The sequence below is a fragment of the Pseudoliparis swirei genome, chromosome 10, assembly GCF_029220125.1.
Source record: "Pseudoliparis swirei isolate HS2019 ecotype Mariana Trench chromosome 10, NWPU_hadal_v1, whole genome shotgun sequence".
NCBI lineage: Eukaryota > Metazoa > Chordata > Actinopteri > Perciformes > Liparidae > Pseudoliparis > Pseudoliparis swirei.
Genome location: NC_079397.1, coordinates 11,473,591 through 11,486,748, shown reverse-complemented (window position 1 = coordinate 11,486,748; position 13,158 = coordinate 11,473,591). Strand labels below are relative to the sequence as shown.

At 46.0% G+C, this 13,158-nt stretch overlaps 1 protein-coding gene across 1 annotated transcript in view; it reads left to right on the top strand.

Annotated features, from left to right (window-relative positions):
* The window catches only part of dock4b (dedicator of cytokinesis 4b), a 117,139-nt gene extending 104,215 nt beyond the window's left edge, over positions 1-12,924 (top strand). The window contains exons 50-53 of the mRNA XM_056424696.1: positions 3,505-3,577; positions 6,153-6,269; positions 7,302-7,363; positions 9,644-12,924. Of these exons, the coding sequence (XP_056280671.1) occupies positions 3,505-3,577; positions 6,153-6,269; positions 7,302-7,363; positions 9,644-10,102 (711 nt within the window). The 3' untranslated portion in view covers positions 10,103-12,924. The remainder of the gene's footprint in view (positions 1-3,504; positions 3,578-6,152; positions 6,270-7,301; positions 7,364-9,643) is intronic.
* Positions 12,925-13,158: the final 234 nt, after the last annotated feature.

Below are 13,158 nucleotides of genomic sequence, written 5' to 3'. Positions count from 1 at the left end.
GGAAACGAGAAGATCAGTTGGGTGTCATCAGCATAGCTATGGTAGGAGAAGCCATGCGATCGAATGACAGAGCCGAGAGAATTTGTGTACAGAGAGAAGAGGAGGGGACCCAGGACGGAGCCTTGAGGAACCCCAGTAGTGAGAGGACAAGGATCAGACACAGATCCTCTCCAAGTTACCCTGTAGGTGCGGTCTTTAAGGTAGGAAGAGAAAAGAGCGAGTGTAGTGCCTGAGATCCCCAGGTCCTGAAGAGAAGAGATCAGGATCTGGTGGTTCACGGTGTCAAATGCTGCAGAAAGGTCGAGAAGGATAAGGACAGAGGAGAGAGAGGCTGCTCTAGCAGTGTGAAGCTGCTCAGAGACAGCAAGGAGGGCCGTCTCTGTCGAGTGGCCGGCCTTGAATCCAGACTGGTGAGGGTCAAGAAGGTTGTTACTGTGGAGATAGGAGGACACTTGGCTCAAGATAGCTCGCTCCAGAGTTTTGGAGAGAAAAGGAAGAAGAGAGACCGTTTCTGTAGTTGCTGACTTCAGACGGGTCGAGCGTGGGTTTCTTCAGGAGAGGGTTGACTCGCCTCCTTCAGAGAGTTAGGGAAACAGCCAGTTGAGAGGGAGCTGTTAATAAGATGGGTGAGGAAGGTCAGAAGGTCAGGAGCAATAGCCTGGAGAATGGGAGACGGGACGGGGTCAAGGGCGCAGGTGGTCGGTCGGGCGGAGGTCACCAAGCTAAGAACTTGATTGGGAGACAAGGGGGTGAAAGAGGAAAGAGGGGGATGAAGAAGTTAGTGTTGGTGAGGTGATAGAAGATGGATTTGTAAAGGAGGAGCGTATGTCGTCTATCTTGTTTGTAAAGTAGTCGACAAAGTGGCTGGACAAAGGGATGGAAGGAGGGGGGGGACAGGGGGGATCAAGGAGGTTGGAAAAGATAGAGAAGAGTTTTTTGGGGTTAGAGAAGGAAGACTGAATTTTGGTCAGGTAGAACGAGCTTTTGGCTGCAGAGATAGAGGAAGAGAAGGAGAGAGAGAGATTGATAGAAGAGCAAGTCTTCCGCTTGATTCGATTGCGCCATTTTCTTTCCGCCCGCTTGAGGGTGGCTCTCTCGGCAGACCGAGTCCGACAACCACGGAACCGGAGAGGATTTCCGAACCGTCGTGTCTTAAAAGGACAAAGAGAATCAAGAGATGAAGACAGGGAAGAGAGGAGAGTGTCTGCGGCAGAGTTAGGATGCATGAGTGAGAAGCAGTCAGTTGAGGGAGAGCAGATGGGACAGAGGAGGCAAGAGAGGAGGGACAGAGGGTGCGAATGTTGGCGTACAGGTGCAGAGTCTGTAGATATGGGTGGGTTGTCAGTACCAGAGAGCGAGAGAGAGTAAGAGATGAAGAAGTGGTCAGAGACATGGAGAGGGTAAGTAGTGAGGCTGAAAGAATGGTCGAGAGGCTTGAGGAGAAAGAGATTGGCCTTTCCTTGCCATTATTCGTGGGTAAGAGTCTAACACTGTGTGTGTGTGTGTGTGTGTGTGTGTGTGTGTCCGTGTGTGTGTGTGTGTGTGTGTCCGCTCTAACTTTTCATTCTGTCCATTCCAGGTTCACCCCAGATGGCAGAGAAGCACAAGCATTCCAGAGAAAATACCTGCCTGTCTCCACGAGACCGACCGGTCAGCGCCATCTTCCCCAACCCGATGGACCCGTCACAGGTTGAAACACACACACATTCACCTACACACACACACCTGTGGTTGGTACAACCAAACGGAATGGCACATTGTCTCTTGTGTTCCAGTCTAGAATGATTGTCCAGTCAAACAAAGTGCAACTGTCTCCCTGAGGTTGAAACAGATGGTTGTCTGCATGCAAAGAAAAAGGTGGAAACAAAGATAGACGCGTTAGTTGTTGACCTTTCAGTGGCCGAACAACGAGGAAAGATGTGTGCGGAAAGTTTGAGAATGTGCTCCCGCTGTCACATTTGTATTCATATATTTGGGTTCAAGAAAAATATGTCATGTTGGCATATAATATCATGGACTAATACTTTTAGCATAGCCAAAATCACAATAGAGTTATGGAGTGGTCGGAGACAGTTCAGGCACCACTGGTCGTTGTTGTTGACAATATGAAGTGCATTTGAAAAAAACTCTTTAATAAACAGTTGAAGGTGCAAGGTGTGAGGGAGAAGTTCGCCACGACTCCCGAGGTGCGTTTTCAAACGCCGCATCCAGTCACCACGCCGAAGATGAGTTCCATTAGAAGTTTAGGATTACAGTGTTGGGAACACTAATAATACATTTCGCAACTATGTTGCTGTGTTTCGTTCCCACCTGCGACATTACAGAGTTTTGAATTCCCTCCAGCTCCTCTTCTCCATAGCAACGGCAGCCACGGCTAATGTGTTTTGTGGTATTGAGCGCCGGTTGCGTTTCTATATAACGTGACACTGAGTCACCGAGTATGGAGAAAACCCTTCCCCGACCACTCTATATATTCAGTGGACTCTTTTTTTTTTTTTGTATGCAAAAGGAAACTAATGTTTCCTCTCACTTGGCTCTTCCAAATGGCTGTGTGCCCTCCTCTGTCGAGCTCACTGTGATCCAAAAGTGTGATTTGGAATGAGACAGAATCCAGATATACGTTTTGACGCGTCTTAAATTCTTCAACGGGCAGAAATCCAGGTCCACTTTGTATCGAGCCGCATGTCTCGATGGGCGATTTCTGCCTTTTGGGATAAAGTGGCTCGTGCCATGACGCCGCTCTTTTGTCGCTGAGAATTGCAGTTTCTTTTCAAGCGCGCCCCGTGCAGCTTTGCCTCATTTTCAGTCAAAGGAAACACAGCGAGAACGTTCCAGGAATGCAAGAACCAGAGCCAACGAGAACTACATCACACTGCAGCGTCTTCTCTCTCGCTCTCTCGCTGAAGGGCGGTGTATGTAACGGACCCACACACTCTATCCTCAGAGACGAGGCTGCCGTTAGAGAAATAATAATGTGTTTTGCCTCTTCCTTCGCCTCTCACGGCCACCACTGCCGGCCCAGTTCACCTGTTTTTCAAAGGAATCGTCGTTATTCGACAGATGAATAGATGGTGGGAGACCAAGCAATTATTTCCAACCTGGAAGCAGTGAAACACCAGCTGTTAGCGGCTAACAGAACATTGATTATTAGAAACGTGGATCTCTGGTAACATTTACTGCCAGAAGAAAAGAATATGATCGATATCTTTTTGGGGATGGGGGGGTAGTGCTCATCACTTCTACAAATGTCACCCCGCGAGACATAAAGGTCGTTACGCATTCAGCGCTTCGTCTCTCTGACTGTTGCCGTCTGTGCCTCCCTCGGTGTCTACTATTGAATTTCTAGGCGGGGGGAATTATTTCACACCTTGATATTTATTTTAACCGTTCAATATTCAATTATTCCCTCCGCTTTGAAGCCGGGATTTACTCACGCTATCTCAAATACACCGTTTCACGCTGCACATATTTGACCGTCATTTGGACTATTTCTTCTGTGTGCAGAGAGCTGCTCCTCATCAGATAGGTGACGCCACTTTACCGAGGAGTGACCCCAACCTGTCGGCGCCGGACAAAGGTAAAACATCACGTTTATCATATTCTGTTACATCCTTCTCTTGCACGCACTCGCAGAACACCGACATTCTACATTCAGGCAACCTTCGAGAAAGACACTCTCACCTGGCGGGGAATCCCCTGAAGCAGAATAATAATGCCAAAGTGAGGCGAGTAAGGTGATGGGATAGTGCAGTTTATTTTATTTTATCGTTTTGAGTGTCCGTGGCTGTTAGAGCGGGCATGCAGGGGGTTTCTCCTCGATAACTCACCGCCGCTGTCCAGGCTGCCGGTCTTCACGGAGTGTGTGTGACAGTTTCACCTCAGAGTGACTGGACACGTCTGTCTTCACACAGCTGCTTCGGGGAGCGCCTGAGGAAACACACACACACACACACACTGGGCTCCGTTTTTTCCTTCAGCGCCGTACAGCTTTTCATCTTCCCTCATCCTCCAAGAGTAATTAAACTGGCAGGTACCTTTCCTGCAACGCTGATGGACATGTGTGAATTCATATCTGTCAGTTAAGCCCCCCTCCCATGTTGTCAATTTAGCTCAGCATAGCCAGGGAGAGATGCACATTTCTTTAATTTTGTGGGGAATGTATGCCGCCGAGTTGGGGCTGAAAGCTTACAGCCCCCCCACCCACCCCCTTGTGTAATGAAACAAAAGAATTAGCAAAAATCGCCTTTTCTGAACTTCGGCAAAACAAACGGGGAGTAAAAAGCCCGCGTGAAATGTATTCCCTCCCATCAGTGTTTCTCACAAACACTTTGTGTTATAATTAGCGAGGAATGCGGAAGAGACGCCTCAAAATAAAGCGCGAGGAGTGTGGATGCGATCGCTTCCTGGCGACTCGCACACCTTCTCCGTGCGGTTCGAGCGCGATCTGTGAAATAATGCGGCGAGAGATTGATGAGCTGCCACACCGTGGTGACATGACACCTTTGTGCATGCGACAACGACGAAAGGTGTTGGAATTTACACAAAGCCTGCGATTGTGCAAAAGTGTTGTTCGCCACGTCTGCTGCGTCAAGCCTCAAATTATAACTCCAGATACCACATGTAGTGTTGTTAAGATATGAAGCTTCCCAGACTCTGTGATGGCTGTCAAATGAAAATGAAGCCCGCTCAGTCTCGGTGTCCGGAGGCATCAGACTGCCACCGCTTCATAAACTGTGACCTGACTAATCGCCCTGACTGCGGTTTCAATAGCGTGTGATTACATATTATCTTTACAGAAAAAGCCTGCATGTGATGCAGCTCCCTGACTTGAAGAGGCTACTTTTTATTTGATTGAATGTGACCCATAAAACCTGAAGACTAAACAAAAACCGTCTGAGATTCCTACCACAACAAGTAGTGTTGGTGCAATGGTGTATTTTAAAGTTTGTTCCTGTTGATTTGAAATCTACATTTAGAAACAACCAATAACCTGCTTTCACACCAACTGTGTAAGTGTGGAATTCGCTCAGAATACCGCCATTATTTTTCTCTTTTCCATTTCCTCGCTCCATTTATATGCTTTTGTTCAATTTAATACGACTAGCTACCACAAAAATCACTTCTGCAGAGGTTTGTTTTGCAGCTTGAACTGAAGCAACACATGCTTAACTTATGCCCCCGTAGTAATGTAAAATGATGTCATGTAAAGTAATGTAATGTCATGTGAAGTAATGTCATGTAAAGTAATCTAAAGTAATGTCATGTGAAGTAATGTCATGTAAAGTAATGTAATGTCATGTGAAGTAATGTCATGTAAAATCGGGTAATAGAAGTACAGAAACACATTTATGGACCAACATCATCTACCAACTCTTTTAAAAAGCACAAGAGAGACAGGACTCGAAGTAAGAGAAAACAAAAAAGCTACTGCTCGTCAAAAATAACATATACACATCGTACAATTTCAAGAAAATGGAAAAAGACAAAAAAGGCTGTCAACGATGTACACGGAGCTGTGGCCTCCGGGGCTCACTTGTGAGCCATAGCGGCTGCCTCGGCAGTCAAAGTCCCAAATGCGCTGACAATGCATGTCCAACGGCGTCCTAGCCGTGTCAGGAGGCAGAAATAATGACGGCACTAGTGTCGCTGTAAACGACAAAGTCTCTGAGGTCGGAGAGTTATAGGACTCTGGTCTTCTCAAGCATGGCGCAACGTATTCGAGCAGAAGATGAATTTCACGATTGTTGACATTCTGAATGTGCTTAGTGGAAGAGTTAATGCTCGAAGCTCCTTCCTCAGATATCGCTCGTCGTAAGTGGTGCGTGCAAGTAGGCCACTTCACCTTTTTTCAGGCCACGGGGGAAAAAAAGAAATGCAGAAATCCGTCGAGAGAAATAACGCAATCCGTTTGTTAGAAGACGGCGTGTACATGTTGGATTCCTTGAATGCGTTTTTAGGACTTTTAACGTGTCGCACTTCATCCGACACTCTTTCAGTCAATATATACACTCCTGCATGTTGGGTGTGAACCCAGTGTCACTGCCATTTGTTTCCATGTTCTCATGCCATCCATCTGAAATGTGTTCCTCCACGTTGTCTCGTGTCATCCCATAATCCTTTGAGTGACTTGTCATGTTTCTGTGTGCTGTAAGTGCGACCCACGCCCAGTAGCTGGAGCCTAGACAGTGTCAAAGAGGGCGCCCCATCCTTCTCTGACTCTTTTGGCAAAATGCTATGCCCTCCTGTACCTCCTAGGCCACCGTACTCAGGTAAAGTGGCTGATCATGATGCATTCTCCCATTTTAAAGAATGATACTAATTTCTCCACTCCGACTTTTGACACCTGGCGCTGCCCGCACATCTTCCGACGATGATCTTTTCCCATCTGAGGCCCTCGGCTACCATTTCCTCTGGCTTGCTGCTCCTGATGTCTTGCTTTCACAAACTGGCTTTGATACGTTCTGGTCTGAGATGTGTGAGTTCAGCTGACAACAAGTCTGAACATCTTAGTAGACTTTCAGAAGGCTGAAGTCGATCCCAATTGAGATTCCAGTACATTTTCCAGATTTTGAGAATTGCATGTCATTAGATTGCCACAGCTGCTTTCTCCACCATCAACTCACACAGTAATTTAGTTGTTTACTTGTATACAGATTTGACTTCTCCCACAGTGCTTTCTGATCTATTATGCTGGCCAGCAGCATAATACATGGAGTGTCACCCTTCCCCCCCATACACACACACACACACACACACACACACCCACACACACACACACACACACACACACACACACACACACACACACACACACACACACACACACACACACACACACACACACACACACACACACACACACACACACACACCCCCGTATGGGCATCGGACTGAGGACTGAGTAAATTCACATTGGAAGTGAGGACCACCCTTTCTGCTATCATTAAAAATAAATGAATTTTGCATTTGAGCACAAGGAAGCTAACCGACTCCAGTTCCCACCTCAGATTATTCCCTTGCCCCCCCACCCCTCCCACACACACACACACACACACACTCAAGCACATACACACGTCTGCTGCCCTCACAGAAACAGATGTTTGATGTAGAAACAGCTTAAGGCGGCCCAAAGAACCTGCAGAACAACAGCGCTTCATTGACGCTTGAAGCCGATGGCCCGCTCCGCTCCGTGTCTGTATGTTTGCATGACTGTGTCATCGCGGTGAAAGGAAGAAAACGGCTGCCTAATCTGAATTGTTCCTCCTTTTCGCTCTCCTCCTCTCTCCTCTGGTTGTCAGCAGGCTCCTCGGCTAAAAACACGAGGTCGCAGTCTCCCGTCTCCACGTCCAGATCGCCGCAAAAGGTTGGTTCTGTCCCCGTTACTCACTTCCTCACTTCCTCCGTCCGTTTGGTGTGAGTTTCAGGCTTTTTCTTCTTTTTTGAATTGTTCCTCTGTCTTTCCCTGAGATTGCCTGACCTTGCTCAGTGACAGTCTCGGGGCCTTTGTCCCGCACCGCTAAGGTCTCGCCGGCCAGCCCCGGGGTCTTTATCCTACTCTGTGTCAACCCGAGGCCTGGGAGCTTTGCATTACTGTTCACTGGAGCTGCTAATTGCTCCAGTGCTGCTGATTTTGTAGCCTTTTTATGACACGGCTGTCCCAAAGAGGACCCAAAGGGGTACTGGCTGGAGGGCATTCATTGTGTTTGCTAAATGTACACCTGGTGGGCGCCAACTGTTTCCCACTGTTTAATTCTGGCTCTGAGACGAGGTCACCTCCTGGCCCGCTTGCCAAAAATATGCATATCCAGATGGATTTATTCAACTTCACTTCATGTACTTGTCAGATGAATTTAAATTTCAAAGACTGAACCCTGTTTTTTTCTTCTTTTTTCTCTACGCTTTGTTGAGCCCTGCGAGTGATGTATTGAACGTTCCATCTCGCATCTCAACCGAGATGTGTTGGAACGGGTCTTGAACACCTCTGACCTCAAGTGTTTTTTGGTTTATCTGCAGTTAAACTGATTACTCTAGCTTTGTCTCCAAGCTCTGACCTGTTGTCAATGAGCCTCTTAGTAGTTTATTTCAGACTGCGGAAGCGGTAGAGGTCGACGGAAGGTTGAGTAAGCACCGAGCGAGCTTTTAATGAGGGAAACAAAAAGTTGTTTTGAAACTCTGGCCAACCGATTCTCGTCTCCTGCTCACTGTTATCTCCGTTGTGGGCTTGTCACGAGCATCGGTGCGAAGCTCCCAGCTTTGCTGGGGTGCGATGTCTTCTCGCATGTGATAACTACCGCGTGTGAATGCGGTTGCTTGTTTGTGTGTGTGGGTCTGTGTGTGTCTGTGTGTGTCTGTGTGTGTCTGTGTGGTCCGTGTGTGAGGCGGAAAGAGAGAGCGAAAGAACGACACTGGGAAGTGTGAGTGACAGCTTGGCACCCAGCATGCTGTGTGTGTGTGTGTGTGTGTTCATGCACAGCCAGAGATGGGTCCACCGTGGGCCCCATTATCCGGCACACACAACTTAACACACACACACACACACCCATACAGATCTGGTCAGGGATGCATGGACCCCATTTCCGTGCAGCTCGGGGCCCATTACCAGACCACAAACCCCAGGACAGATAGTGGAACTGCAGAAAACACATGGCGCCAGTCCGACCTCCTCATCTGCAGAGGCAGAGCTGATATTCAGTGGTCGTCTCGCTCTGGAGAACTGGGTCAGGGGTTTAAACGGCTTGTCAGCACTATATGAAATAGACATATTTTCATCATGGTCGCCCCATGTGTGGGAAAAGGTTTGTCCAGTCGTGCATGCTAAATGGATACCTCTTGGTGCGTGCCCCCTGAAGCATGAGCAATACAACCGTACTGATCAATTGTATACTCCACTAGATCCAATTACATTTTAACAGATATAATGGCAGCATGGTGTAATTGCTTAGAAAAAACATTTTGATGAGTGATCGAATTTTTGAGGTGGGGGAGTGTGGCATATTGTGTTTTTTCGTCTCGGTGCACAGGGCCGGTTGATGGAGTGTAAAAACCTGGCCCTCTCAATCTGTTCACTTTATTTCTTTTTTATTGTGACAGCAGAATCGGCCATGCATACAATATGGATGCATGTTTTCCATAAATATTTAAATAATGCTATTTTATGGAAAGTCATTTTTTTTTCAGATGTTAAACTAGTTTGCCTTTTTACTGTGAAATGCTGGACACCTGAACCCAACAACAATGGCTCTGAATGAAACAATCGGAGGTCATTCTGCAGATTATTCTGCTGAATGACATTATTTGGACTGTTTTTGGATGCTCTTAGACCGTGTGATTGTCATTTAAAAAAAAAATGTTTTTCAAAAAATAATTCCACATTCATGATTAAAACAATAGTTATTGGCAGCCCTAGTTTTTCATTACCATACCACCATAAAAAACAGCAAATCATTACAATAGAGAAACAGGAAAAATGTCACGGTTCAAAAAACAAGATTTCCAGGCGCTGTTAGGATGCTATTCAAACAATTAATCGATAAACAAAAGGTTGGTTGTTTTGCTAATCCATTAAAACGACCAATAGCTTTACCTGCTTGAAAGAGCCTGAATAAAACTCTCTTTTTTATTTCCATTCTCTCTCCCCCTCTAGACCACAGTGCCCCCGTTCACCCCGTCGCCCACCGAGTGCCAGTCCTCCAGCCTGGTCTCCAACTCCCCCGTCCTCTCGGGCAGCTACAGCAGCGGCATCTCGTCCCTCAGCCGCTGCAGCGTGTCGGAAGCTTCTGGCACCGAGCTGCCCGCCGGCGACCACCTGCACCACCACGCGCTGCCCCCCCCCAACACCTTGCCAAACTCCATCTCCAGCAGCTCGGACGAGCCCATCCGCAGAGAGAATAAGACGCCTCCCCCCTACAGCGTGTACGAGAGGAACAACCCCCGCAGGCCTGTGCCGCTGCCCCACAGTCTCTCCATCCCCCCACCGACGGACCCCCCGGCCCTCCCACCCAAGCCTCACCAGCTCCGCACTGGCAGCATGAAGCTGGACGGGACCTCTGACCCTCGAGTCCCCAGACCAAGGCCTCTGCCCAGGAAGGTGTCCCAGCTATAGGTGCTGGTTTCGGGTCCAGGTCTGGAGAAGAAACACACTGGCGTATTTTGCACTTTTCTACTGGGCACTCACTTGTTTTTTTGGGATCTTCAGTTTGGCATTCCTGACCTACACTCCAATAAAAGACACGGGCCTCTAGATTAACAGGCAGTCAAAAAAAAGACTGACGAAACGGTCAAATATTGAACGTTTCTGTTTGTATTTGCTAGAGGGCATTGCGTTGGCTCTGGCTTGGTCGTTCTGCACTTTTAGCTCCAGCGTGTATGACAGGTCACCACGGTCAGTCATCACATATGTTTACCAGAACACTCGAAAAACACAGTTTTGATAGATGTAATAATCTCAAATATATTGGTATATATGAGAATTGTTTTTGCCTTAAGTATTGGAAACAGAGTCTTTTATCCGTGAGTCTTGCACGTTTTTTTTTTTTTAACGACTCGTATACATTTGTATACTATATGGCTAAAAAGGTGCTAGAGGCCTCGAGTATGCATTTCAGTGAAGTGTAGTAGAAACGGGTGTGTTCCCATAGTCATATCCACACACAAATTTAACAATGTAAAACCGCTAAATGAAAGAGGAAAAAAAGCTGTTATTTCTGCCAGATGAAAAATGTCATTTTAATGCAGTGATTTAAATAAGTTTGGCAAAGATAACTTCAGCACAGTAATGGGAGCAATTTTGACTCCACGTTGTTTAACTCCACACGGTCATATGTAAATCAGAAAACGAGAGAGGTTTTTGCCGTGGGACGTTGCCATCAGCACCACTCTTCTGCCCTTCTCCCAAGAATGATAAATCAGCCTTTCACACTTACCAAAAAAATTGCCCTCATTTACAATAAAATCATGAGCCTGGACCAAACACGAGGGCGAACGCTGGTGCAATTGCATGCTTAGAACTTTGCCTTTGACCATTTAGATGAACACACCCTATCCCTCCTGCATGATGGACATGACAACAGATCTTAGGGGGTGCGCCAAGTATTTTGCCAAAGGAAAATGTACAATGTGCTGTAAAGAAACTTTTGTTAAACTGGATCGGAAAGTTTTAAGAGCCAATTTTGATTTCACAAAAAGTGATTTCACCCCCCCCCCCCAAAAAAAATCCTAATTAAACTGTTATGTATTGATAGGATGTAATTTGAGACGAGCACAAACGACTTCAGCGTCTGTATTTTGACTGTTTTTAGAAGCAGTCATTGGATCAGAGTTTCACTCTCGGCTGCAACCTCAAAACACTCGAGGACTGACACTCTATTGAAGAAATATTTACAAACTAATCATTGTTAAATATTTGTACAGTTGAGATTTACTTTGTGTTGATTCAAAAGATGGACGTGAGTTGACTGCACTTTGAATAGTTGCGCGGTTCGACCACATTGCGTTGCTGCAGTGAAGTACGTTTTCTGTGGCATTTCACATTGTGTTTGTAAAATAGGACGTTTTGGCGTAAAAATATTCATCGAGCGTAAATGCTGGGCACCATTTTAATTTGGGGGGGGGTGGAGGGGGGCTTTGATATTGTTTATATGTTTCATTTTTTGTATTGTTAATTTACTTTTTTTGATTTGTTGTGAATCTTTGAGATTAAATATTCACATTAATCAGTACTTGAGAACCTGTAAATGATATGAGATTAATGTAAGTATGCCAAATATAAAATGTGTGTATTACAATTAATGTAAATATTGTGTTTTTAACAAAATGTAGCTATAACAATTTACAGCTTTGAATGAAATGTTGAAGCAAGCAAATTATTATTATAAATGTTCAAACTTTTATGGTTTTGTGAGTGTAGAAAAACGTAAGGTCATGCATAATGACACCTAACACATTTACAAGTTCAATAAACTGCCCTATGTAATACAAATGGACTGATCGGCAGATTTCTGTGATGAGACCTTAGAGATGTGTGACATGGAATCCGTCTTCTTTTATGAGGTATTGAGGTTTCTCTCCCATCACTGCAGACGTCATGTGACACGATGCACCCCGAGGTGTCACTGCCACGGCCACACCCTGGTTCACCTTCTACTCCGGAAAGGAGAAGGGGAAGAAGGACTCACAGTTGTTGGCGGGAACCATTTTCAGAATGGTTTATTTTAAAATGTTCCCAACTTGCTCAGACCGTTTCTTTGTGTTTCCTTGAGATAAACTGAAAGAGATGTCTGCAGATTAGATGGTACATCCATGAGATTCACTCACTGATCATTAAGACTCGAGGTAACGGGTCATTAGGGACAGATCCCCACCTGCTGGCTTAAAAAGTGTACCGTATTTTTTGCACTATAGGGCGCACTAGATTATAAGGCGCACTGTCAATGAATGGTCTATTTTCGATCTTTTTTCATATATAAAGCGCACCGGAATATAAGGCGCATTAAGCGGAAAAAAAACAGTCAGACAAGTCAGTCGATCAAACTTTATTAAACGCGTTCACAATAATTCTCAACATTATTCAAACGTTAATGAGCGTATTCACAATAACTACCAACCTTATTCAGTTGTATTTTGGGATCCTTATACACACACTGTAATATTATGGTGAAGCACAGTATTGTAACGGACTGAGGGAAAGGTTATGTCCGGATGTAAGTGAACGTCTCACGAGCTGGTAGCTGTGAGGCGGGTCTGTGATTGGACAGCGAGTGATGTTGTTGTGTGTGTGTTGTGTTCCGCGGGTTCGGAGCGGAGCTATGACCCGGAGCAGACGTGAAGCTGGTTTTGAGGTTTCACGGCGGTTTGTTGTCGTTTTGGCGTAGGCTACGGCCAACAGTAGCTTGTTCTATGTTCCTTGAATAAACACCCTATAAGCCATCTACGTCTCGTAGCGTTCCTGACCCAGGGTCGCTACAGTATGTATTACTCCGCGACGCTCCTGGCTACGGTAGCCGTAATGCTGCAAGCGGTGCGGCTTTGTAGTTTACCAAAGTCGTACTAAAACATTTTGACTTAGCGCCGTGAGCGCCTTGTACCACACAAAATCGCTTAGGTCAGTAAACAAAACCAGAATTAATCCATATATACGGCGCTTCGGATTATAAGGCGCAC